Consider the following 19745-nt stretch of genomic DNA (forward strand, 5'->3'; position numbering starts at 1 on the left):
TGACTGAAGATTAGTGTTCTTTTATTTATCTTTAGTATTCTTTGGGCGTATATGCTTATGTTTTTACTCACTTGGACAGTTGACAGCCATGCGGGTATTTATTTTTATTTTTTATTTTGTTATCTTTTTTAGTATTTCATCATCAATATAAAATTATCAATAATCATCTTTCTTTCTGCTAAACATTCCAAAATAAGGATTATTTAGTGCAGAATTCAGCTCCAAAGCTGCATTTCTGAGAATTCTGTGATCCACCTTATCCCTTGGAATGTACAAGTACTCAATTCCATTTTGTTTGAGCTTCTCAAATCCACACAGCTTTAGAAACTCAATCCCTCCAAACATACTCCCAACTCTATCCTGCAAATTTCATTTGTAATTAAATCAAAATGTTAATTAACATTCACTAACATAGAAAATTAAAGCCGATGATTTGATTTTCTTCGGTACCATAAAAGCCGGGTTGCTTAATCTGATTTTCCTGAACTTCTCATTTTCCGGGTTCTTCGCAACATTTGCTATGTATGTTAGTAGTGTTTGGAATGCTCTCTTCACTCTAGCATCCTCATCCTACCAAATCAAATCAAATCAAATATATTGATCAAAATTTCTTTTCGTCTAAAGTGTTTAAGTAGAAATTTCAGACTTTTTTGTTTACCAAGTGATTTTGTTTGAGAGATCGAAGACATTCTTGTAGATTATCAACCGTTGTTGAATTCTGCATATTGAAAGAAACTAAAAACAAATCATGACTTGCTATTTTGCTAAATCTTATATTTGTATCAAGGCATTACATGTTCATCAGAAATCTTTGTGTTCTGCTGCTTCTGCAAATGTTTGGTGATTTTTTTGGATGAATGGTCTTCAGATGGCAATCCAAGATTTCGTCGTCTCTCTGCCTGCAATTTGAATTTTTCGACTATGTTTAAATGTAATTTCACTACAATATGTCCAGTTCTTCAGTAAAAACAGTAGCACTTCCAGTTCTTATTTATAATACTAAAAGATGATTAATTTCTGCTCTTTTTTAGGATAAGAATATCCAAAGAAACAACAAGCATGATAACTGATAACTAATCGAAGAACAATGACTGAAAGAAAACTGTTTTTCTTTAAGAAAATTTAAGAACGTAAAGTCGAAACCTTATCATCCTCGAGACGCTTAAGGATTCTTTCTCTTGCTTGTTTCACTTCCTCTTGTTCTGCTTTCCTCCATGCTGAAGCTCTAAAGGCAGAGCAGGTTGCAGTTCTTAATCACATGTTCGATATAGTGATTTATCGATGATATTGGATCAAATAGGATTAGAACAAACCGTTTCCTTTCGTTTTCCTCCAGAATTTTCTTGGCTTGAAGTTGTTCTTTACCGGCACGTCTTCTCTCCTGTGAAAAATTATCAGCATATGAACTTTATGAAATTCTTGATGTATATACATTTCCTGAACAAACAATACTGAGAGAGAATTATGACTTCTACCTTCTCTCTTTCTTTCTCCATTCTCTTCTCTTCCTCAGCTTTCAGTTTTTGTCTGCTGTTATAAAGGAAATCTATGAATAACTTAGTTATGAACTCAAGAAAAATTCATATGCATAGACCAAGAAAACTAACTTCAAAATTCGAGTGTCGAATGCAATAGTCATTCTATTCTTTGATTTTATAAAAATCAATTAACTGAATGAATAAGGTTGATTAAGGAAAAGATGAAATTTCAAATACTTTCTTATTGATGTAGCTTCAGAAGAGCCTGCATTCAGGTAGTATTATCTTGTCCTTTTCTTAGAGGTATCAGAAAATTAAACAAGACAATGAAAAAATAATTCAATGTATAGCAAAACAACATCGATAAAAAACTAAATCAAACCTTAGTTCTTGTGCTTTAATCTTCACATACTCCAAAGCAAAAGGTGGTTTTCCTGATTCAATCTCAATATTGATAGGAACCTATTAAGAGTGTTTACATATGTACAAGAAATAAGTAGCTGAAACACAGTTATTACGATCGAAACTGCGAGAATGAAAACACTGAAGCTTAAACCAAATACAAGAAAATAATTTATCTTCAACTCATTTCTGTTAGATTTCTCTACAATTGTGAGCTCTGATTGAGAATTCATGTTCTGTATTTTAAGTTACAGAGTGAGTCTGAAACAAAGAAGTTTTAAGGTATTACATCCAATGACACTGAAAAAAACTGCAATTATATGAAATCAGAAAAAAACAGAAAATCACTTACCAAAAGCATTTGATCAATATCAGGATCATTTTCATGTTCTGCAATCCAATCTATAGCTCCCTCAATACTTGCATTACCTGAATCAATAAACATTATTAAGAATCACAAATGAGAAATTACCGAAAAAACAAAGAATGAATGGCCACCATCACATTCAAATTATTCAATGCAATTCTTCACAAAACAGAAAGGATTATATATATATATATTAAACTTTGATTTATCAATGAATAAATTAACCTGAAAAATGAAGTCCTCTTATTGCATGGGCTGTTGGAAACCCCATGGATTCAAGCTCTGTTAGCATTTCTTTGTTCACCTCTGGGACTGCCATTGTTATTCACAGAAAACAAGATAACCAGTACATATATATATATATATATATATATTTATATATAATATTTATGGCAAGAGAATCAAAGATGGACCAGAAGAAAAGTTCATATGTCTTTTGGAGAAGTTACTCACACTCATACCTTTCTTGTCTTAATTAAAGGTTTAAAGTACAACAATTTGACAAATGTTTTTAGAGTTTTTAATTAAAAATCAATTAACAAGCAATGTTTTCTTATAATGTTTTGACATTTTTATATTTTGTTAAATTATTCATGTAATACAGTAATAGTCAAACAAAAACAACCACTTGTAATAATAAAACAGTATTAATATAGAGATATATATATATTGAAAAAAATGCACAGTTTTGCATTAATACCCATACAAAATCTGATAATAAAAATATTCTCAAGTGCAAGACCGGGCCTGAGGCCTCTTGGCTTAGTTAGACAAAGCTTCATCCTGACCGTTGATTCTGAAAACTAACGGTCCAGATGATAGATCTCTCAATCCCTTTGTTCCTATCGTGCACCAAAAGGCCCTTTTCCCGAAGATCGAAAAAGGAGCAGCTTTGAGCTTGGCCGGCGCCGGATCGCTCCGGTTTCTCCCTCTGGATCTCCATCGGATCTCTTCTCCACCATCCAATCACCTAACGGCGAACCCTAATCGTGCTCAAAGGTGAGATCCATGCCTCTCAATTGATTCTGGATTTTGATTTTGAATGTCATTTGGAGAATTCTCTTGTTCTTGATGTTGTTTTCCTGATTTTTTATTATCTCGCTAGTGATTTGAGTTTTGTAGATGGTTTTTTTTCTCGGGTATTGGTTGTTGATCTTTAGTTAGGGATGTTGGCTTTGAATGAGGTCGTGGAGCAGCTAATGGAGGAAGGTGTGTCTGAGGATGTTGATCCGGTTGCTAGCAAACGGCCGAGGAAATCGAGGTCTAGGGTTTGGAATGATTTCAAGAAGGTGTATGTTGGGAATAAAGTCAAAGCTGCGATTTGCAACCATTGCAAGTCTCAGCTCACGGCAGGCAGTAATGGTGGCACAAGCCACTTAGCAAGGCACCTCAGGAAATGCCCTAGACGTATCTTGTTGAATGAGAAGCCTCCGTCTTTGCCGTGTGCTCGGCCGGCAGCTGGGAAGGCGAGTAGTTTGAAAGATTGGACCTTTGATCAGGAGATTAGTAGGAGCAAATTGGCTAGGATGGTAGTTTTGCATGAGTATCCATTCAGCATTGTGGAACATGAGGGATTGAATGATTTCTTGTCGAGTCTTAATCCCATGTTCAAGATGATAACTCCGAGCGTCGTGAAAGAGGATTGCTTGGCCATGTTTGAGAAGGAGAAGAAGAGCATGAGGGAGAAGTTCATTTCTTCGTGTCAACGGGTTGCGCTTACCTCCAACATGTGGAGCTCCAAGCAAGGGTTGGAGTATCTTTCTCTTACAGCGCACTTCATAGATGATGAGTGGAAGCTACAGAAGCGGGTTCTCATGTTCTCCATGGTGGAATCTCCTCGGAATGCCATGGCGGTGGCGAATGTTATCTTGAAAGGTGTTAGAGAGTGGAATCTTGATGGTCGGATTTCAAACATTACACTGGATGATGGCCCCATGAATGATGCACTTGTTACTGATTTAAAGGAGAACCTTTTGCTTAGAAACTCGCTTCTGCTTAATGGAAAACTGTTTCATGTGAGATGTGCTGCTCATGTTCTTAACTTCATAGTTCAAGATGGTTTGAAAGAGATTCATGCCGTCATTTATAATGTAAGAGAAAGTATCAAATATTTGAAAAGCTGTCCATCAAGAAAGCAAAAGTTCCAAGAATTAGTTCGTGAGGTCGGAATATCCTATGCAAGAGGCCTATGTTTGGATGTGGCAAGTCGGTGGAACTCAACCTATTATATGTTGGAGAGAGCAGTTCAATTCAAAAAAGCGTTTACATCTTTGGCGCTCATTGATTCAGGTTATAAGTTTGCACCTTCCATTGATGATTGGAGAAGAGCTGAGATTGTTTGTAAGCTTTTGAGGACATTCTACAATGCTATTAAGGTGGTTACTGGATTCCATTCCCCTACATCAAATTTGTCCTTCCATGAGATGTGGAAAGTGAGGACCATCTTACACCAAGAGGTTTCAAATGAAGATCACTTCATTGGCACCATGGCAAGGGACATGCAAAAGAGGTTCGACAAATATTGGAAGGTCTCTTATCTTCACTTGGCTATTCCGGTCATCTTAGATCCACAATTTAAAATGAAGTATGTCGAATATCGATTTACACAAGCTTTTGGTAATGAAGCTCATAAGTATGTCGGTGAAGTTTACAATGCAATGCTTGCTCTTTTTGGTGAGTATCACATGAGATCAAACTCTCAACTTATTACCCGGGAAATGCATACAAGCATAGCTAGAGAAGCTGTTGGAACATCAAGAGATATCGATTCACTTCTGGACTGGGATCAACACATCAGCCAGCAAAATAGTATTCCTAGAGATGTGGTTGGGACCTCAAGGGATGATATTGATGCACTATCAGATTGGGATCAGCATGTCAGTCAGCAAACCAATTATCAGATCGTGACAGAACTCGATAGATACTTGGAAGATGGCATTTTTCCCCGGAAGAATGATTTTGATATTTTAAATTGGTGGATGGTGAGCGAGACCAAATATCCAACTCTAGCACGAATAGCTCGAGATGTGTTAGCAACTCCGGCTGCTACTGTTGCTTCAGAATTGGTATTCAGCTCGGGAGGAAGATTTCTCAATGATTTTAGAAGTTCATTGAGTTGTGAAACGGCCGAGGCTCTTATTTGTACTCAAGATTGGCTGCGTGCCGGAAGTAAGTAATCAAAACTAATTTCTCATCCTACAGAAGTTGTGTTATATTAGTTTACTCAATGATGTAACTTTCATGTTTGTAGAAACCACTGGCATGGGGACAATTAATGACCTTGAAGATGACCTTTCGAATCTCGAACTATGATATCTTTAATGGTAATGTTCATTTGTTTCTGCAACAATCCATCTGAACTTTTGCCCTGCAATTTGCCGTGCCCTAACATTTTTTTCCTGCAATGAAGAACAAGGAGCTGGAGAGGAGGAAATGTGAGAACACTGAACCACCTTGCTCTTAGGAAGAGTTATAATTGGGTAGCCACCTAGACTTTGACAATATTGTTCCTGCTTGTTGAGCTGGAATTCTTCAATGCTGCTTGGACCCTCTCGATTGAATGTAAGTTATGTATTTTTAGTTTGGAAAATTTGGATTTATATGTATTTTAGTAGCAATAAATCATCCCTCCCATCTTATCATCAGTGCAGCATATGATGTCATAGTTTTTGACCTCACTTCCCTTGTGTAATGTCAAAATGTGTTAATTACGGCCAATTTCGCAAAATAATAAAGTTGATAAATTGTGTGTATCATTGGATTTTTTTTTAGGAGTCATGCATTGGGTTGCGGTTTTGTTGGTGTTAATGTTTGTTTTACGACAGGTAATAAAATCAAGGGCTGCAACCAATTTAACTAAAACTCAAGTTGTGAATTCATTTTAATTTCATTTGAGAAGCTCTGTTTCTTGAATTTAATTCCAAAGAATCAAACAAAACCCTGTAAAGTATCATCATCTATTATAATACATGACTGAAAAATAGATTGAAAAGGATATTTATTAACTATATTTATCTGGATTTATAACTAAGAACAATCAAAAGGAGTTTTCAAGTCAAAACAATACTAAGAAAAGTTGGCATTGCTGAAACAAGAATGTTTCCTTGTAACAAGTACAACGCTGGGGCTGATCAAGACTCCATAACTTGTTACTAAAATCCAATTGCACAACAATAGCTAAGATGGAGCTCTTTGCAAAGTTAATTCGGCACCCTTAATCTTTGAATAGCTGAGGATACTCTAAAAATAGTTTACAATGCCGCTGAAAAACAACTGAAAATATTAAATGATGTTTATAAACAAGTGAACATTTTGAAACAAATAATATAAATGGCATGCATAAGGGTTTACCGGATTTCCCGTAGTGTTCATCAGGGTAAACTTGGAAGAACAACTCTGTCGTAGGAAAAGAAACTGACCCGTCCATGATCAACAAAACAGAATTTTAAAGGAATACCAAGGCACCTCTTCTCAAGGTTTTCTAATTCTGTTCTTGAGGGTGGCTTGTCCCTGCAGAGGCATCATCAATGGAATCATAAAGACATCAATGAAACAAAGCAAGGTAAAAAAAAGTCAACAACCTTTTTAAAATTATGATCAGAAAAAAAATGAAACTGATGAAAGTTGAGGAAGCATGCAGTGCAAGATAAAGCGGTTTATTAAACCAACTATAATTCAAATTAGATTTTGCTCCCCTGGGTCAGCAATTTTTTATTCCTACAAATCCTAAATTTCCCAAGAACCTGCATAGTTAAGAAAGCCAAGCAAATGCAAAGAAAATATGTTTTAAAATGAAATCAAGCAGCAATAAAATTGGAAGGTCTTAAAGAGAAAATGCATAAGATTAAGCCATCCCGCCAAAAAATGTTTCAATTCTTCAAGAGTTACGTAGCCTAGTGTGTATGAATAGAAATCTCAGAATCTGTAAAATTAAAGAAATCATGGAGTGTGAACAGAAAGATGTTAGTGTTAATCAAGTAATAAAGAATGAATTTGATGAGTTTCCTTCAATATTCAAGGGTAATAGCCATTTGCTAATCCATTCACAAGCTTTGAGAGCATAAGTACAGCAAGTCAATAACAGACACAAAACAGTTCAGCCATTGGCCTTGGGCAATATTTACTTAATGACTTGGTCTATGCTTATATATAGTAACAGAGCTGAAACATTTTAGCCATTGGCTACAAGGAAAACATTTATTTAGAAGAACTTAGTTCATTATGGCTCTAACTACTAATGAGGGTAATTATGATGATAGTCACAAAACAGCACCAATCTAAAGAGCTAGCGCCATCATATAGTCTGAAACAGTTATCCGCAAAATTCACTCAAAATCATAGTCCAAGACCGCATAGTTAAAACATGAAGCTTGTGAAATTTGCAAGCAAGTAATTGAAGCTAGCATACTGTTATAAGAAAATTAATAGAATACCTTAGTAGGCAAAGAAGAAAATTCGGTTTTCCAGGAGAAGATTTTCTGAACTTGCTATTAGGCAGATAAACATCAAAAGTTGGAATAATGTCATGGATCTGCATATTTTTAAACTGGTGGATAATGGGCATTTTCTCCTCAGCTTCCACAAATCCTACATCCTCATCAGATGTGCAGTTGAAAGAATCAGAATTACAGCAACTTGTGTTGGCTTTATTAGTCCATGGAACACAATGCCGCCCAACAATATAACCAAGTAATTTCAAGTGCCTATAAGCCTCAAAACTCTCCCAGGAACACTTATGCCTTCCTTCTGCAATCTTCATATATATTTCTTTGATGTTAAGAATTGCATCATCAGAATCTAATAGCATTAATCCCCCTCTTTCAGCCAAAAACCTGCAATGATTTTTTTTTTCACATATTTGAAATCAAGTTATCTCAAGTACAAGGTGAAACTTTTTTAAGATATCTTTAGTTAAACCTGTATCCACCATTGTTCTGTATTTTATATAGATAATATTACTTCGTTGAACTATCAAAGCTTTCACTGTCTCAAATCTAGCCGTAGACATTGCTCTCATTGAGTCATCTTTTCCTTTCACTGAGTGCTTCTTGAAAGAGTTAAACTACCAAAGAAACATATATCCCTAATTTAATTTCACATATTTTCTTTTCAAGAAGAATTGTAAAGTGAAAGTTGTAGAAACAATGGTGTCACCATCATATCAGCTCAGTGTAAAATAAGTTAAAACTAGCAATACATTAATGGCACAACCTTGTAAAAGCATGTCAAAGTTGTGGAATTTGAATACAAGAATATTTACAGTTAAATTAAATAAAAGAAAACCTCCAAGAACAAAGAGTTAACAACAAGAAAAACTAAACAGGAGAAAGTCCTCAAAATTGTATTGAAAAATGCAATATTAATGGATGGATTGAGTAAGAAGTACATTACAACATACAATATTTCCTCAATGTGACAGTAGAGTTTGCCATCCCGAACAATTCCAGTAGATGTCCAAATACTCCCTTTCTTTTCCACAACCTCACCTAACCCCAATTTCTCATGCCATTGAACCTTGGATATCTCCTTTCTTCACTTTTTCAAAACAATCAAAGAATACTTCAGAAGTTGATAAAGTCTAGGATTAGAACTTCAAGCACAACAAGGAACATTTTTTTCGCAGGCATATACCTGAATTGGAGCTTGGAAGAGGAGGGCTTTTTGTTTACGTGTAAGAGAAAGGGGTTAAGGTGACTTTCATCTTCTTCTTCGGCTGGTGTTGCCACCCCATCTCTTCTCGTCATTTTCAGAGTATCTTATTTAAATAATCTAACGAGAAAGACTGTATTAATTGAAGTGCAACTCTAAATGGAACTGGCGAGATCAGCCTTCCAGTGTGACTTCAGTCCAATTTCACTCAAAAATCACCAATCTGAATAATAAAAATCTCGTATCAATAATAAAGACCTATAAAATGATAATAATTTTTAAAGAATAGTATGCATGAGGTAGTCTATCAAATCTGATCCAACAGCAAATTGAAGAAAAAAATCAAAAATCAAAAACTCAGTTAACTCTTTGGTTAGGATCAACTCAAATCTTACTGAATCTAATGACCTTAAAATATAACTAAATGAACTTAGAATTTAAATTAAAACATGATCACATCAACTTGGGCCCAGGATTATTAAGATATGAGATCTAATACTGCATATCAATAATCACATTCCAATTCTCACAATCTAAATACTTTCAACACGAGAACATAGAAATAAGATATCAAACAACACCATATGCAAAAGATTGAAATAATGCAAGTGTAAACCCACCCCATATATAATACCAAAAGCAATCCTATGATAAGCCACCACATGAACACCCACAAGAGGTCATCAAAATCTAATTACCAGCATACCAAACAAACACACACGCGCTTTAAAAAAAAAAAAAAACTTCTTTTAGAAGTAGAAAATCTTGGCAAAAGCTTGAAAGGACGATTCATGGATAAAATTAATAACTGCATAATCATTCAAGAGTGATACAAAAAGACATCGTGAAAATCGCTAATTCCAAACAAATAAAGGAACAATTAAAGCAAGCAAGAAGACCTAGAACAACAAAACGCGAAAATAATCAAAGATTAGAACCAAAACCGAACCTTTTTCGTTGGTAAAATGGATCAGCCGGAGATTATCACCAGCGCCGCCATAGAAGCAGTCCCCGATGTTGCGTTTCGCTCCAGTGGTGACTCGATCCGCTCTATATCCCGTCCTCACCCCCTCGACCAAAAAGAAAAACCCTAGATCGAGAGAAGAGAGTCATCAGATAACCGGAGATGTATTCAAGCCTGTATATTGAGCCCCTGCGAATAGAGAAAAAACACACCCCCTTTTTTTAAAAACTATTTGCAAATGTTTTATTAAAATATATTTTTGGTTATGAGTCTTTTGACCGGTTTTATTTTAAGAATTGTTTCCATTTATTTGAAAAAAAAAAAATCTTCTTGTTTTAATAATGATGATTTATTAAATAGGTAAGCCAGAGATATGGAGAACTTATTTGCAAATATTTTATTAAAATATTTTTGGTTATGAATGATCGATCGGTTTTATTTTAAGAATTGTTTCCTTTTTTAAAAAAAAATAATTTTATTAAATAGGTAAGCCAGAGATATGGAGACATGCTCTAAGCTATACATCCCATTATATTAAACTTAAACTTAAAATTAAAATTAAAATTAATTAATATTTATTAAATATTCTCAACTTCCATAATATCCTCCTCTTAATTACTTGTATTAAAATTTAAAATAAATCTATAAATTACAAAAGGTAAGGTCCTATATTTAAAATTACCTTATAACTAATTCCTTCTAAAAATAAACAAACAACCCTACTCCGACCCATCCTTCAATTCCTATTCCTACTCTAATTTAAAGTTTACACACTCCCCACACCTCACTATATAAATATATATAAATATATATATATACAAAACCCCCCTTAAACCTTCACACCATTGAGCTCAAACCAAAAATAAAAACTACTAAAGAAAAGGAATCAATTACTTAATTAGAAGCTCTAACAATGGGCAGTGTAAACAGCCAAGAAGCCAAAACAACAATCAAAGACTTCGAAGTAGTGAACAAGATCGGCGACGGAGCTTACGGCAGCGTCTTCAAAGCCAAAGAAAAAAGAACCGGCGACACCGTCGCCATCAAACGAGTCGACTTCGACATCGGCGAAGACGATGAATATTACATCCCTCCGACTTCTCTTCGCGAGATCAACATCATGTCAGCGTGTGACCACCCGAACATCATCGGTTACAGAACGTCCATGATCGACTCCGACATCAATGCCGTCTTCTTAGTCATGGACCATGCTGTCACGGATCTCTGGACTCACTTGGATGAGTCACAAGAGTGCTTGGACGAAATCACAGTGAAGAAGCTCATGTTGCAGTTGCTTAATGGTGTATCTTATCTTCACTCTCATAAGATTGTCCACCGTGACTTGAAGCCGAATAATGTCCTCTTGACCGGTGGTGCCGGCGAGGAGTTGAAGCTCAAGATATGTGACTTCGGGCTTAGCAAGCGATTTGAGTCTCGGTATCAAGAAGAGAGCACTGAATATGATTTGTTATCTCAGACGGTGGCAAGTAGGTGGTACCGAGCGCCGGAGATTTTACTGGAAGAGAAGAAGTATACCGCGGCCATTGATGTTTGGTCGGTGGGATGTATTATGGCGGAGATGGTGATGAAGGAAGCTTTATTTGATGGGAATACAATGAGTGATCAGCTTATAATGATTTCCTCCGTGTTGGGTTCGCCGGAGTTGGAGTCATGGCAGGGGCTAAGGATGAAAGTTCCGGCGACGAGGTTGTCGGAGCAAGGGTTTGATTTGTTGTGGAAGTTGTTGGCTTTGAACCCGAAGAAGAGGATTAGTGCAAAAGATGCTCTGAAGCATCCATGGTTCAAAAACCATTCATCTTCTCATTCTACTACTAGTACTAGTCTTTGGAAAAAAAATTTTGGAAAAATCTTGGGAATTTTTTCATTGGTTTTTTTGACATTGATTGGCCAAAGGCTTGTGTTTTGATTTTTTTTTTTCAAGAAGTGAATAAATAGTAATTTTATTTGAAAAATATGAATTTTTTTGTAATTAGTATTAAAAAAATCGACTATGTATATATATATATATATAATTTTTTATGTATCTTTGAAAATAAATAAATTAGGATTTTAATGATATTAAAATCTTTGTATTTATAACCTGTTGCTTAAATTTGTGTAAAAATATTTTGAGAAATCTTCTTGAGCATTTAATTGTAGCATGTATCATAACAAATTAAAGTTTAATGTTTGAGATGTAACACTCATAAGTAGCTTGTTTTTGCATGTAGGCATGTTAAAAACTTGAAATAATAAAATTTTATAGTTTATTTTGAAAAATAAATAAATATATTTTGATTTTTCATGATAGAAAAATCGCCGTCTGTGGGAATCGAACCCACGACCACATGGTTAAAAGCCATGCGCTCTACCAGCTGAGCTAAGACGGCTATTGAGAGATGGCATACTCACTCTTTAATCCATCATATACCAAAAATCAAGAAAAGCCTTGGTTATTTTAAAAATTAAAATGTGTATTATTATATAAAAGTAAGAACCACATCATCCAAAACAAATAACAAATAACAAATAACAAAAACGAGCTTCTCATTTGAATGCTTTACGAAAACCATTCCTCAGACCTATATAAAAAAAATAGACCCAAATAGTAAACAATTTATTTGAATAACAAAACAAAAACTAAATAACCTTCTTCACGTAAAATCAATCAGGTATTATCAGTTCCTGCAAAAATTCAAATAATATCTCAAATTAACCAAGTTCTCATTCTTCGCAACGGAGTTGTTTGGTTGTAAAAGCAAGCAGATATACTTGTTAATTTACACTGGTAGTAGTAAAAAATACAAGCTGTGATCTAAATCCAACCAAATTTAGTTCAAACATTTAATATTTTCGGTCACAATGTGGTTTGCAGGCAGGGGGAATTTCAACAGTCTCTGGAGTTGAGCAGTGGCCTCAGGTAAACGATCCATTTCAGTGCACGCAGCCGTATCAGAGGCGAAGAGAACTTCATTGACATCTTCTTCCAGCTCGAGGGAGAAGACTTGTGTGAACACCTAAATCAATGAGTTAACCAATAGTAAATTAGAATTCCATCCATAGAAATGAAAATTTAAATGAATAGATTTTTCTCTTGATATTGTTCTTACTGATTTCATTCTTGAAATCACCGTTTTTCTGATCCCAGTAGATCTTGAAACTAAATTTGCCACAAAGAGGCCTCCAGATAGAAATTTCTTGACAGATAAAAGGAATGGTTCTTCTATGAAATCGGTGGGAGGGCAAGTCAACCCGGAACTGCAGTGGATCGCCATAAGTGAGGTTGTCATGTAACAGAATACATCCTAAGATGGTAAAGAGATAATATTATACTTGCCTCAGGTCAGATGAATCTGCATCTATAATAAGTATTTTGATTCCAGCATATTCATCCTGCGCATTCGCATCAGAATCTCGTTTCTCATCCTGCACAACGGCTTTAGAAGATCCAGAAACATTTCTGTCCTGGATGAATTTTATACCGTCACCAATGTGCACCTATGCATTGACAATTGGAGAAATTAAGCAATTCTGGAAAAAAAAAACCAATAACAACAACAACAACAAAAACTAAAACAAAAGGCATGTATAACATAACATCCAAGGATGTGTTCTTGAAAAATGTGCAGACTACTAACAGTTCTAAGACAAAAGGGATATATGCAAGTATATAGGGTAGATTTCTTTAATCTTCATTAGGAATGTTGATTTCTGAATTTTACTGTTGAAATCAGTAATTATGTATGTATATGTAAACATATTCTGCATCACAGTACCAATTACCTTCAACTCTTTATCCTCCGTAAACCCAAAACAGTCCTTTGCCAAATCAAAAATTACAGGATCCAACTCAACTACCTATGTAAAGGAAACTGAAGATCAGTTCAATATTGCTCACCACCAAATGGAAAGAAGGCAACAAGAAAGAAAAAAAAAGGTTTAGCTACCTCAATGTCCAGAAAAGGAAGGCACCCATGAAGAAACATGGGAAGAAGCCCAGCGCCAAGACCAATTATTACTGTTTTCACCTGAAAGGCAGAGATTTTTGAATAAAAAATGTCAAAACACACTTACCCACGATCAATGGATTAAATATTATTAGCATAAGCAACAACGGCTCTATTGAAAAGTTGCAATGAACACCCAAGCACACCATTACCACGTATATTTGTGGCTAGCATAAATTTATTAGCGTATTATAATCTGTGATTTACCTTTTTCCTTAACGAGGCAGCACTTTCCAATGAGGAAGCAATCAGGGCAAAACCACAGATTATTCCACTGTGGTAAGAACTGGCCAGGCTGGCATGGTCAACCTCATAATTGCCGCTGGATCCTTCAGTAACACATGTTACAAAAAACGAAGGATGAGATAATGAAAAATGTACAATAAAACTGAGCATACTTCATGGTAACACAACAACATTATGAGATTCTGAAGTTCATAACTGAAAGTGTAGAATTTTAATTATATGAACAGTTGCCATAACATAAATTCCTGTGTTTATCTTAATTTTGAAGTGGCATGCATGAAATGACACCTAACATTCACATTGAGTTATCCAACCAGAAAAAGAAAATTATAGAAGAAAAGGAGAAAATATAGCCTTTTCTCTTGACGCGGACACAAAAGAGCATTATGTTTGCTAATGAGAAGATGAACACAAATACTTCACATTGGAGGTCAGGAGGTTAGAGCAACACAGTGGGGTAGTCAATGAAATTGATATGCCCATTCCAAAATAAGGACCCTCAGAAACAAACTAAATAAAAATTGTCCGCATAATCAATCTTGAAACAATTTGATATGAAAGACTGCTGTCCACTCTCACGGTTTGTTAAATGACCGAACCATTTTAATGGGTGGTAATAGTTTCCCTTCAAATGGTTTAAGTGTCTTATGGACTGACCAAACCATTAATGTAGTGATAAATAGATAATGAGATAAAACAGGCAATGTACCATGTGGTGAATTGCAAGAATCACTTCTTTTCTTGCCGCCTTTTTTTCTAGATTTTGAAGATATGAGACTTCTTTTCTTCTCTGCTTCACTAGGGTCCATTTGAAATGATTCTTTTCTTAGTAAAGCTTCTGATTGTACTAAACCCGAACTTCTTTCAAATGTAAGACGGCGGAATATTTTAGCATCTGACACTGTGGAAATTGAGTTGTCACCATTAGAATTTTCATAGACCACATCCTCCACAATTATTGGACCAGTTACTGGGGATGTAACCTACAGAATAACATAAAGGAAAAAAAAAAGGGATCACAGATTTCAGCGTGAATGGAGCACAGGTGACTGATGGAAAAGTATAAACACAAAGTTCTGTATAAAATCAATACGTGGAATATGTGTGGATAAGTGACATTTTGAACATCGATTTAAAAATCTATCATCATCAACCAAGCCTAATGGTTTTGGCCACAAACAAAAAGATATAGATATGTACAAATGCTGAAACCAAGGACATAGTCACTCTTTTGTAAGGCATTTTAAGGCATTCAAAGACAATATTTAACCCTGATGCAGCACAAATTCATTTATAAAAAAACTGCACATACAGAACAGAAGACACGGTACCTGCTTGACAATGCTCCTTTGCTTGACACCATCATTGGCCATCATGAACCTGTAAAATTGCGCCCAAGTTGTCAACCGGAGTGAAAGCAATTGCATCAAAACAGAGAGTGAAATCAATATCTTTCCATATGCAAACAAATTATTTTTTAATAGTAAAGCAGCCTCTACAAATATGATATTTTATTTTCCATTTATTTTTTGGAGGTAACCATTTTTCCTTCACCATTAATTTCTCACTTTGCGTATTTATGCTGTGTATGACTAGAGACATGGTGTTGGGCCTGTTGGCAAGATTTTGAACGTTACTAATTTCAATGTTGTTTTAGCATTTAAACGTATTGAGCTAGAATATTGAATATCAGTTAGTAACATAGGTAAGTCAAATAAATTTCAGCAATATCTTTAAAGCATAAATACATAAAGGGCATACGGGATTTTAGCTTCATCAGCAGGTTCACCTGGTGCAACAGTTTTTACAAGTGGAGACAGGTCCTTCTGAAAGTGTGAACGTGTTTTAGAGATTAGACAGAGATGGGCAGGTAAATGTGGCATAAATGTCGCATAATTACAAAGAAAAAATAGTACCTGGATGTCATCCATGCTGGCGAGGCTGTGACTTGAATCTAAGAAAATCTAAATGCAGCAATCACTAACAATTTTAGTGACAAGGATAATGGAATCTAACACAAAATTCCATACAAGCAAACAATATCAACAGGTATATCAGCTTAAAATATACCATTATCAGACGAGCTGCTTTAGAACTTCCAACTACCAGCCACTGACCTTCTTCTGAAGTGAATAACCATTCATGAGCTCGAATCTGAAATCAACACTTAGTATCAAGTCATGCATAAAGTTGAAGTTGAAATCAGATAAACAATATGGGAACATGAATAAATGCCACAATTCAGTAAAGGAAGTTTGGAAAAACAAAGAATTTCAGTAAATTTCGTAGATAATAGAGATGATGAAAATGGCATAGTCAAAAAAGGAACTGCACCACTTTATTTTCCCCCATGAACACATATTTGATAGAAAGTCAATAGAATAAAATTTAGAAAAAGCTGGAGTTTCATTGACATAAAGTATCAGCAACGATAACTTTAAAGAAAAAGTTTATCACCGCATTCTTGAGTTGAGAGCTTGAGAGAATTAACAAGTTCAGATAACCAACTTCCTTGAAGCATGCTTTATCCCCTACTGTAATAAAGTTCTGTTACTATAGGGTACATATCCTCATTCCTCAATAACACAAGCAGTATCCTATGTTATATGTGCGCACTAAACTTCAGAATCCTCTGCTAAATTTTTTTGGTTAAGCAAAGTGCTAAAAAGATGCAGGCTCCTCAATGTCACTAAACGATAAAAGTTTGAGACCAAAGCAATATATTCCCCAGCCACTGGTCCATACTACAGTAATAATCAGTAATATCCAATATGAATACAGAAAAATCTGGTGACCATGCAGATGAAGAGGAGAAGAGTAACAGTTAATGCATGTTTTCTCACCTTAGGCACTATAAAGACCCCACAATGATATAAAAATGGATCAGGTTGCTGCTTAGCATCCAAAATTACAGTTTTGTAACTATAAAGGGAATCCCCTTGTTCGCCAAGAATCAAGCTGCACCTGCGTCCTGGTTGAAGCTCCTTTATATTTCCCTTGGCTCCTAGCAGCAGATCTTCCAAGTTATATAGAATATCATGGGCAGAGGAGGTTTTCTCACGAATTTTGTTCTCGTTTTCCATCAGACTAACCAAAGCACTGGCCTATAGATTAAAGAAAGACAGTTAAATGGCATCGAAGCATCCCATTTTCATAGATTTGAAAAGGCTGAGAAAGAAGTTTACTTGAGCAGTATTGTAATCCAAGACAGACTCATCAAATGATGAGATAACTGGATTTAACCTATCCAGATTCTCTTTCACAATAGTTACCAAGAAGGTCTGAAATCTCCCACCACCAGGTTCATGTGGCATAGCAGAAATACTTGTTTCCCAACCAAACCTAAACTTGGCGAAAATCAACCCTATCAAAGGAAATTAGAAAGGCTCAGGTTATCAGTTGTGAAAGTGGAAAAGAGAAATATAATCATTATTGCAGGGTTATTAATAGGTTAAAGCTCACCTATAACATGAGATTCAGCAAGAGTGAGACAAAGGTACTTGCCACCTAATTTAAGAACCCTTTTCACCTGGTGATTGCATAACCAACACAACTTACTTATTTTTTCATAGCGATATGAATTTGAAAATATGTAAATTCGGAGAAAAATTATCAAACAAATATGCTACAAAATAGTACTCATGATCTTAATAAAGTTAACCTCTTTAAGATACTTGCTCCCTAGCTTAGATCCGACCCCTGGTTCCATCAAAGCATCCAATCCTCCCTTATCAAGGACAATATCAAATGAACCATCTGCAAACTGGTTTATAACATAAAATTAGGGAAAGATAAAATTTATGATCCATCTATAACCAAACATACTCAGTGATCCAAATATTAATTCCAACATACAACTCTTGAGCACAAAATCCAAAAAACGAAAGCATAAGAAAAATATTTCCGACAATATTACCAAAGAATATATCAACAGAAGATAACGTAAAGGAAAGTTTAGGACAAAAATGGTATTCTTGCAATCATCTCGCCATATAAAATAAACAATTTCTCGACGAATGGCAAGTAAAGGTTCTCCCAAATTTTGCTACAAGTTAGTCACTAAATATGATTGGTTTGTCCTGTACAAATCTCATGGTAACCCCATTATATTTAAGTTACTGATTAAGACAACTTTTGGGCCCATACCATAAGTATGATTGAGAGATTTTCTAGGTTCCAGAGTTACCGTCTACCCCATCAATCTAAAATACATTGATCTCAACTTTAGATGAATGCATGCATTAATTGAGCCTTTGTGAAAATCATCCATTTTTAAGTTCGGACTAGGATTGAGAGCAAATTTCAAACACATTCCCCTCTAAGGATCTTAACCAGTTTCCCACAATGCTGCCACAGTAATTTTTACCACTCGAGGCAAAGTGAGAATGAACTCATCACTTACTTACATTTCTAGACTAGGATTGAGAGCAAATTTCCAACACATGATGCTGATTTTAAGCTTCCAGACAAAATAGCAATTTATTACTCTTCTTATATCCCATAACTCAAACTTCTTCAGATTTTGTAAATTTGTTCACAAAAATACTATAAATTATGAAGGGTAATCTTCAAAAGTGAGAAGGGAATCCCTCACTTATTTATACTCCTAGACTTGGCTTAAGAACAAATTCTCATCACATGAAACAGATAGGTCTCGTGAATTCACTAGCAAAGTGAACCAAATAGAACTCAGAGTAGTTACCAGAGACGTTGCTGCAAAAAGACATTTTAGCTTCAAAGTACTCACTTTTCCATTTAATCGCAAATTAAAGCATAAAAATGGAAAGCCTGGAATGATGCCAATGTTTCCTATTACCTGCATCTCCGTCATGTCCATGACCCGCCACCGCATCTCTGGTCGGCTCCGGACGTTTCTCCGAAGCATATCGGAAACAACCACCTTGGAGAAATCAATGTTGGTGATCTGCCGGTACCCGGCATCGTAAAGCTTCTCAGAGACACTGGAGCTACCGCATCCCGGCACGAGGATCCGGAGATCCGTTCCTCCGCTTCCGGAGAGTAAGGAGAGGAGGGGAGCTTCTATAGAGCGCCAGTTAGCGTACCACTCGAAGTAGTCGCCGGAGCCACGGAGGGTGAAGAACTTGTCCCAGTTATCTTTGCTCGTGAAGTCCTGTAGGGCTTCGAAGATATCATCGCCGCCTCCACCGCCGCGCTTCGCCATCACCGTCGCGCTCGCCGCCCTCTCCTGCCGCCGAAGTCTCTCTCTATTCCTCTCTTCGTTTTCTCGTGTGTTTTGAAGCTTTAGCGGGTTAACGGGTTCGGATTTAATAAAATTGATTGATTAAATCCATTTCAACAGAGTTAAAGGTTGTGTTGCAACAAAGCAAATAATAAATACATATTAAATCTTTTTTGAGTAAAATTGTATAGATGAGCTTGTCACTATTTGCCAATAACTTTTTATCTATTAACACAGCACCCTCCACGGATTGTTATGAAAATATATAATTGAATTTTAGCCAATTGACATAAGAATATAAATGTGTCAAGAGTAATAACTTCAGTATGTGTGCACGACCCTAATATGATTTATCATATTTATAAAAAAAAAAAAAAATTGCCGCTTGCTACCATCTTCATTCATATTCAAGTTCTTCTCATATTTTTATTTT

At 35.5% G+C, this 19745-nt stretch overlaps 5 protein-coding genes and 1 non-coding gene across 13 annotated transcripts; 2 read left to right on the top strand and 4 right to left on the bottom strand.

The window, feature by feature from the left end:
* Positions 1-34: 34 nt before the first annotated feature.
* Positions 35-2586, bottom strand: LOC120259880 (UBX domain-containing protein 1-like). Of its 3 annotated transcripts, none has more exons than XM_039267338.1 (10): positions 2473-2586; positions 2233-2309; positions 1861-1940; positions 1476-1527; positions 1314-1381; positions 1144-1225; positions 795-899; positions 659-718; positions 451-570; positions 35-360 (listed from the first exon to the last, which is right to left on the bottom strand). In XM_039267338.1, exons 1-10 carry the CDS (start codon positions 2564-2566, stop codon positions 157-159), a joined length of 942 nt encoding a protein of 313 aa, XP_039123272.1. In that variant the 5' UTR covers positions 2567-2586; the 3' UTR covers positions 35-156. The 3 variants fall into 3 exon arrangements, with proteins under 3 accessions (XP_039123272.1, XP_039123271.1, XP_039123273.1); XM_039267337.1 differs by having other exon boundaries at positions 36-360; positions 1476-1530; XM_039267339.1 differs by having other exon boundaries at positions 190-355; positions 1476-1530.
* Positions 2587-2972: 386 nt separating this feature from the next.
* LOC120261446 (zinc finger BED domain-containing protein RICESLEEPER 2-like) lies at positions 2973-5999 on the top strand. 5 transcript variants are annotated; one of them, XM_039269339.1, is made up of 4 exons: positions 2973-3246; positions 3353-5415; positions 5498-5570; positions 5657-5999. In XM_039269339.1, the coding sequence occupies exons 2-3, from the start codon at positions 3414-3416 to the stop codon at positions 5557-5559; spliced, it is 2064 nt and encodes a 687-aa protein (XP_039125273.1). In that variant the 5' UTR covers positions 2973-3246; positions 3353-3413; the 3' UTR covers positions 5560-5570; positions 5657-5999. The 5 variants fall into 5 exon arrangements, with proteins under 5 accessions (XP_039125273.1, XP_039125275.1, XP_039125274.1 ...); XM_039269341.1 differs by having other exon boundaries at positions 3370-5415; XM_039269340.1 differs by having other exon boundaries at positions 3408-5415.
* Positions 6000-6197: 198 nt separating this feature from the next.
* On the bottom strand, positions 6198-10040 carry LOC120260307. Of its 2 annotated transcripts, none has more exons than XM_039267737.1 (6): positions 9845-10040; positions 8878-9118; positions 8645-8776; positions 7680-8078; positions 6598-6756; positions 6198-6519 (listed from the first exon to the last, which is right to left on the bottom strand). In XM_039267737.1, the coding sequence occupies exons 2-5, from the start codon at positions 8988-8990 to the stop codon at positions 6618-6620; spliced, it is 783 nt and encodes a 260-aa protein (XP_039123671.1). In that variant the 5' UTR covers positions 8991-9118; positions 9845-10040; the 3' UTR covers positions 6198-6519; positions 6598-6617. The 2 variants fall into 2 exon arrangements, with proteins under 2 accessions (XP_039123671.1, XP_039123670.1); XM_039267736.1 differs by having other exon boundaries at positions 6201-6508.
* Positions 10041-10772: 732 nt separating this feature from the next.
* On the top strand, positions 10773-12107 carry LOC120260187 (cyclin-dependent kinase G1-like). The gene is made up of 2 exons (XM_039267627.1): positions 10773-11694; positions 12091-12107. Exons 1-2 carry the CDS (start codon positions 10773-10775, stop codon positions 12105-12107), a joined length of 939 nt encoding a protein of 312 aa, XP_039123561.1.
* A 69-nt stretch (positions 12108-12176) lies between these two features.
* TRNAK-UUU lies at positions 12177-12249 on the bottom strand. The gene has a single exon. It is a non-coding gene; the product is annotated as a tRNA-Lys (tRNA).
* A 315-nt stretch (positions 12250-12564) lies between these two features.
* On the bottom strand, positions 12565-19414 carry LOC120262305 (eEF1A lysine and N-terminal methyltransferase). The gene is made up of 16 exons (XM_039270397.1): positions 18929-19414; positions 17774-17875; positions 17575-17641; positions 17298-17476; positions 16956-17216; positions 16183-16266; positions 16029-16076; positions 15874-15938; positions 15444-15492; positions 14822-15095; positions 14074-14195; positions 13807-13887; positions 13643-13717; positions 13197-13357; positions 12970-13117; positions 12565-12876 (listed from the first exon to the last, which is right to left on the bottom strand). Exons 1-16 carry the CDS (start codon positions 19292-19294, stop codon positions 12691-12693), a joined length of 2268 nt encoding a protein of 755 aa, XP_039126331.1. The 5' UTR covers positions 19295-19414; the 3' UTR covers positions 12565-12690.
* Between the last annotated feature and the right edge of the window lie 331 nt (positions 19415-19745).

Source organism: Dioscorea cayenensis, chromosome 5 (assembly GCF_009730915.1).
Source record: "Dioscorea cayenensis subsp. rotundata cultivar TDr96_F1 chromosome 5, TDr96_F1_v2_PseudoChromosome.rev07_lg8_w22 25.fasta, whole genome shotgun sequence".
Classification (NCBI taxonomy): Eukaryota; Viridiplantae; Streptophyta; class Magnoliopsida; order Dioscoreales; family Dioscoreaceae; genus Dioscorea; species Dioscorea cayenensis.

Bases quoted from the DNA above. Each gene is read 5' to 3' on its own strand.
- LOC120260307 (XM_039267737.1), bottom strand. From the start codon at position 8,990: ATGACGAGAAGAGATGGGGTGGCAACACCAGCCGAAGAAGAAGATGAA. The intron at 8,079-8,644 runs GTATGTTGTAAT...AAATCATTGCAG, and splicing joins TGTCACATTGAGGAAATATT to GTTTTTGGCTGAAAGAGGGG. The intron at 6,757-7,679 runs GTATTCTATTAA...ATGCCTCTGCAG, and splicing joins TTTCTTCTTTGCCTACTAAG to GGACAAGCCACCCTCAAGAA.
- LOC120261446 (XM_039269339.1), top strand. From the start codon at position 3,414: ATGTTGGCTTTGAATGAGGTCGTGGAGCAGCTAATGGAGGAAGGTGTG. The intron at 5,416-5,497 runs GTAAGTAATCAA...TCATGTTTGTAG, and splicing joins AGATTGGCTGCGTGCCGGAA to AAACCACTGGCATGGGGACA.
- LOC120262305 (XM_039270397.1), bottom strand. From the start codon at position 19,294: ATGGCGAAGCGCGGCGGTGGAGGCGGCGATGATATCTTCGAAGCCCTA. The intron at 16,267-16,955 runs GTGAGAAAACAT...TGTTGATTTCAG, and splicing joins GGGTCTTTATAGTGCCTAAG to ATTCGAGCTCATGAATGGTT. The intron at 13,718-13,806 runs GTAGCTAAACCT...TCCTTTACATAG, and splicing joins TTCCTTTTCTGGACATTGAG to GTAGTTGAGTTGGATCCTGT.
- LOC120260187 (XM_039267627.1), top strand. From the start codon at position 10,773: ATGGGCAGTGTAAACAGCCAAGAAGCCAAAACAACAATCAAAGACTTC.
- LOC120259880 (XM_039267337.1), bottom strand. From the start codon at position 2,566: ATGGCAGTCCCAGAGGTGAACAAAGAAATGCTAACAGAGCTTGAATCC. The intron at 2,310-2,472 runs GTTAATTTATTC...TTATTGATTCAG, and splicing joins AAGAGGACTTCATTTTTCAG to GTAATGCAAGTATTGAGGGA. The intron at 1,226-1,313 runs GTTTGTTCTAAT...CTCTGCCTTTAG, and splicing joins GAGGAAAACGAAAGGAAACG to AGCTTCAGCATGGAGGAAAG.